The following is a 6,000-nucleotide window of genomic DNA, read 5'->3' on the forward strand; positions in this document are numbered from 1 at the left end:
CTAGATCAGGCTCTAAATTTCCCTCTTGACATCCTTCATGGCAGCCTCTGACTTCATTTTCAGTGTGTTTATGGCCCCTCCTTCCGAAAACTGGACTTTGCGTAATTAGGACAGTTACAATTAACAATCATTAACACTGAGGCAGTATTTTGGCACATGACTCCTGAAGCCACCTCATAACCAATGCAGCAAACAGGGCATGAGACTGCAGCCCACCCCATACGGATGAAGAATAGTGTAAGGGGGCGGAAGGTGCTCTCTTGAACTCTCAATTCCTATTTCGATAGCGGCCTGAGAGAGGCAGCAGGTTCCACAGACCTTCCACAGACAGGGTGGGAAGTGATGCATTGCGGGCAGAGCCTTGGCTATACCCACCCAGTGTACTGGGCTGTGTAGCAGTGTGTAATAACATTGCACAGACTAGACCAAGCAAGGTTTTATACTTTCCCCAGTCCACTGGGAAGAGCAGGATGGGCGCTGGGACACTGAGGGTCACAGTGTCCCCTTAACATGGCTGCAAGAATAACACAACAGAATGCTGCTGTGTAATTAGGGTGAATTATTATAGACAAGATCATGATATTATGATAACATGGTAACAGAGAGATAGCCATGTTAGTCTGTATTCGAACAAAACAAAACAGCTACATGACTGCTGTTTTGTTTTGTCAATAATGAATTGGAACTGTGCCAAAACAGGGAATAATGGAACTGTTCTTTATTGTCACTGTTTTTATTTTAATTCTGAGGTATAAATTTCTACTATAGATTCTACCCTTAAAATAACCACTCAGTCCATGCAGTAATTATTATTTTGTGTATGCAATTTCATTTAAAATTTTTGCAGATTCATTTTTGGTAGATTCATGGTTCCCAAAATACTGCTTTTCAGTGAAGTTTTCTAGTATCTTATTGTGAAATCCCATATTAACTGAAAAATTCCAGTTTTAAAGGATTTTCTCTAATTTTTTAAAAAATTAAAACTAAGGAAATGGACAGATTTTCTAAAATTAAAATAACTGCAAAATACATTTGTGAAGATTTTAGTGTAGATATAAATATTTGGTACAGTTTTGTTGACCTCCAGTAGCTATCCACTGTTGAACCATTTAGCCTAACATTGCTTTCACTATTTCATTTTGGAATTATTATACATATCGAAATATTCTATGTAGCTCATTCTAAATCACAAACAAAAAGTGTCTGTAATGTACAGAATAAAGCACGCCCTAGGTATTAGTTTCAAATTCAGGAACTAGCATAAATTCTGTTCTATTACTAGCACAATTATAAATCAGTAACCAGGTAGGATTCTGACTTCCCATGGAGAACTGATATGTGGAGGAGTAAGAATGATCCATTTTTATACAGTTGCTTTTCAGAAGAAAACTGTACTTTTAACTGTTTCAGGGTCGTACCTGGTATCTTGGTATCTATGGCAGACCCATAAATGGGATCCTGGCCTGCAGGCCTGTCCACCTAGTAAAACACATGCCCCCGAGACACAGTGTACCTTGTCAAGACTTAAGTTTGGCTGCAGTACCTCTTTTGGTCAAACCACACCCCTGACTGACGTAAGTTTCAAAAGTGGTGGTGTAGACAGTGCTGTGTCGACAGGAGAGGCTCCCATACAGATATTGCTGACATTCATTGGGTGTGGATTAATTATGCTGATGGGGAGCTTGCTCAGGCCAGTAAAGAGTAGCTACATGGGCGACCTATTAGCAATACAGCTGTGCCACTGTCAGATCGTAGTATATACAATAAACTCTTTCATATCCAAAAGTCTACCATACAGAACTCTCAAATAAGTGGCATTTTAACCATAAGTAAATTTTATTTATATTTTCCAGGTGTACAGTATACTGAAAGCAAATACAAATAAATATAGCAAATATAGTGTAACGTTACAGTGTATAAAACTACTGTTGTTGATAAAGTACTCTGCATACATTTTTGTTTGTTTCTTAATAGCTAATCTAGTTTTTCTTTAGTGTTACGCTTGCATTGTTAGGTAAACCTCTCTATTATCCAGAATAGTTGCATACCCATCAACTTCCCAGTCCCGGGGCTGCCGGATATCAAAGAGTTTACTGCATATAGCCTCAGTCTCAGAGGTCTGTGGGAAAAGTGTGTTAAAACAGATTTTTAAAATCACTGGGGGGAGGGGGTTATTTGGTCTGACAAAAGGAAAAAGTCTTTTATGGCTTCACCACTTTTTCTGTTTTCTAAGAAATCAAAAGATTGTTTTTGCTGCAAAAGTGACATAATAAAGTGACACTGATGAACTATGAGGACATGAGAATTTGCATTGGATCTAGCTGAACACTTGCTATTTTTCTGATGCCAAAAAAACTGTGTCCATTTTCCAAAATATCAAAAATTCACCCTTGTCCACAATCTTAAATTCTTGCAAAAACTTTTCAAAAATCAGTTTTCCAGCCATAGACGACCTCTCACTGACATTGGTTGTTCTGCACAAATCTATTGAATATCCTTTCTGCAAAACCTCTCTGGAGTCTGCCCAGCCCTTAGCTTGCTTTTTTTTTTTTTTTTTTTTTTTTTTTTTTTAAATATCCATTGGAAAGGTTTTTGTCTGGTGGTGGTGTGCCCGCATGTTCTCTGCTCTGTGGTTTGAGTGACATTCCCCCCACCCCCATAAAACAAAGTATTCAATACGCTGAAGTATTTTGCATGTTTTAAAACCAGTTCTGATCTTGTGAGAATACGAATGTGGAGTATGCCTCCAGGAAAACTTTACAGCAGCTTTGTGTTCTACAGAGAAAAATAGTGATCTAATGTGGGGGCAGCTCCTTAGGCTGAACAGCAACAAAACCGGGAATTGGATTTATCAATGGCATAACAGGGAGATAGCTTCCAGATTTTTAATTTTAACTAATAAGAGCCACTCTTACTGCAACTAGAAACAGTGTCACTTCCAGGCAGGTGTGTTGCTGTTTAATGAGTGCCGAGTCTCTTCTACACTTCCAGAGACAGAACGGAGCAAAACTGCGTGGGCTGGGAACAGGGATATGGAAGGAATGAACCAAGAGTACCGCAGGGTACATCTAACATCCAGGATCTATGGCTCAACCTTCCAAAGGAACATTGTAGGTCAGGGCACCACAGGCTGGTCAGGGGGCAAGAAGGAAAGTTGAATATTGGGAACTTCTCCTGTCTATGGCAAGGTCCCTCAGGAAGGCAACGGAATTCAGATTCAACACCTATATAGGAGTTAATGGTGGCACAAGAATCCATTCCAGAGTTTCTGTGCTTGCCTTTCAGAGGAAGAAATGTACACAAAGGGTATAGCCCAAAGCTGCAGTGGAAAGCTTGGCAGTGGGAGGTCCATCCTGCAGGATGGCTAAGACCCTATGAGATATGCTCTTTTCCCATGGATCTATCAAGTTTGCAAACTGCTGTCCTGCAATGATGCTTACCCATAAAGGAACAGTAGAAAATATGCCATTCAACATGGAGAAGATACTGGCCTTCTACAAATACTGTCATTTGTGAATAACCACCAGCCTAACAATTGCTTCATTTTCATAGCAGAAAGTTCCATAAATACTGTCTGTATATGATTCCTTTAAGGAGCCCAGCTCTCTGCTTAAAAATGGTCCAGAGCATATATAAATCTATAGTCATTTTCATTTATAAGCATATAATTATCACCACCCATTCTAGCTCATATTTCAGTAATCAGCTAGCTCGAGTAAATGGATGAGTTTCCCCATCTGTGCTGGCAGGGATATTTTGCATTTGGATAGCTGGTTTGTTTTAAATTCCAATAAATACATCCATGTGGCTGCCAGTCCTTTACAACGGATGGTATAAACGTGCTTCTGGATATATCCTTAGTGATGCCATTGTGTAGCCTAGTTCTTCCCTGCTCACCACTTCGGGCTCAATTATATTTCTACCAGAATCAAAGAGAATTTAGCAATAGACAACAAAGGGAGCGGCATCAAGTCTTTACATTTTCCCCGTTCAGTAAAAACAAAATAGGGCCCAGAGAGACCGTAGAGAAGTATTTACCCTGGAGCTCTGAAGTTGATGAACGTGCTCAGCACACTGCCCCACTGGAACTTCAACAGTAGCAGAGAGGTAGCTGTGTTAGTCTGTAGTCTAACAAAACAAAACAGCAGTCATTAGCACATTAAAGAGCGGGAAATGAAGTAGCAATGTGTTCCATAGTACTGAATGACAATTTTGTTTCGTTTCTTTTAAAGAATGGATGTGACACTGCAACAAGAAAAATCCTAACTTCTTGGCATGCAGTGAAGAGGGTTTGTCTTGGATTTGCATCTCCCTGCCACAGAAGGCCATGGAAGAAGAGGCAGTTTGGTTCCTTTTATTTTATAGATTAGCTTGGTGTTACTCAGAATTTCTTAAGAAAGCTAAATGCCCAGTGTTGTGGGCATGGTGGCCGCAGGCTTTGGCTTTCTCTTGGTAGATGATCTTCAGAGATGGTGCGTGCAATAAGGAAATGGATTTAATATAGCATTTTATGTAACTGTGTTTATTTTTAATTTAAAAAGTAGCTGCAGATTTAACCAACAATGTGCCTCATGGATAATTCAGTGAAACCCTCATGGGGAACTAATTTTGTTCTGTTTTGTCTTCGTATTTTAACATTTATGTCTAGCTTAACAAAAGCAGTATTATTCCAATAAACATCCTTAGCTTAGTTTGTTTCAAAGATTAGCGATAATACTACTGTTTAAATACTCCTAGAGGTGGTTCATATTTTTCTGACTGTGTAGTTAACTTTTGCTGTTTGTGAAACACTACTTGTTCAAGTTGTGCTACTGATAACATACATTACATAATCATTTGCTTGGTCAGAGAGAAGCCTAATTTTTTTTAATAAATATGGGAGTCAAAGAGATTTCTCAGAGACAAAATAACTATCAAAATTAATTTTATTTTAGTAATAGAGTTCAGTGTCTCAATTTTTTTTAAAAAAAGTGGTTCATCCTCTAAATCAGTGTTTCTTGTCCAGAGGATGTTTCGGGGGGGGAGGGGTCTGCCAAAAAGGGCTGGCATTAGACTTGCTGGGGCCAAGGACTGAAAGCCAATTCCCCTCCACATAGGATTAAAGCCCAGGCCCTGTCACCAGGAGCTGAAGCTGAAAACTGAGCAACTTAGCTTCATGGGTCCTCCTCAGGCCCAGCTTTAGGGGAAGGTGAACAAGGCCACCTTGGGCCCCACAAACTCTTTGGCTGGAGCTGGACACCTAAGGTGTGGGGTGACAGGCAGTCACCCTGCTTGCTACCCCCTAACACTGGCCTTGGCTTTTATATACAGAAAAACAGGCACCAGGTGACTATGGAGTTTTTAATTAGATATTGGGAGGGTCTCTACAAGACCAAGGTTGAGAGCATCCTCTCTAAATGATTATTATATGCGCTAACAGTGTTGGAAAAAAAAATTAAAAAAGCAAACTTGGTCTAAAATAGTTTTCAAGTGGTGATCATTCAAAGTGGCTTCATTAGCTCAAGTAATAGAGACTGATCATTCTATGTTTACACTATTAATATTGAGGATTTTCTAAGCTGATTGATCAAATTTATAAAGCCATAGCTTAGTGACAAGATCATTGAATGCTGATAGCAAAATATTGCAAGAGTGCATCTGATATCATTAAAATAATCATTAAAATGCAGCTTGAGCTATGTAGCCAGAAAACTTACCAGAAAATAAAACAAACACCCCAAACATAACATTCATAGCTGCTTTACCACATTTTGATGTGTAAGACACTACACTATGGCCATGTGTAAAACATGGGAAATAATTGGTGTGCTGGTTGGCAGTAAACATTGATTTTTCAACTCGTGACCCCTATTTACATAGCAGAATGTAAGATGATAAAATTCATTTCACTTTTTTCCTTCAAATGAGGGAGTATGGTAGTAGATATATTGGATTTTCTAGGGTGTCTACAGGCAACACAGTTTGGAATAAATATGGCACACCACTGAGAGTTACTATTGT

General features: G+C 39.2%; 1 protein-coding gene across 1 annotated transcript in view; it reads left to right on the plus strand.

The window, feature by feature from the left end:
* Nucleotides 1-4,744, plus strand: part of PRUNE2 (prune homolog 2 with BCH domain) — a 207,672-nt gene extending 202,928 nt beyond the window's left edge. Inside the window, exon 20 of the mRNA XM_074994743.1 lies at nt 4,233-4,744. Coding sequence (XP_074850844.1) covers nt 4,233-4,266 — 34 coding nt within the window. The 3' untranslated portion in view covers nt 4,267-4,744. The remainder of the gene's footprint in view (nt 1-4,232) is intronic.
* Nucleotides 4,745-6,000: the final 1,256 nt, after the last annotated feature.

The sequence above is a fragment of the Carettochelys insculpta genome, chromosome 5 (genome assembly GCF_033958435.1).
Source record: "Carettochelys insculpta isolate YL-2023 chromosome 5, ASM3395843v1, whole genome shotgun sequence".
Classification (NCBI taxonomy): domain Eukaryota; kingdom Metazoa; phylum Chordata; order Testudines; family Carettochelyidae; genus Carettochelys; species Carettochelys insculpta.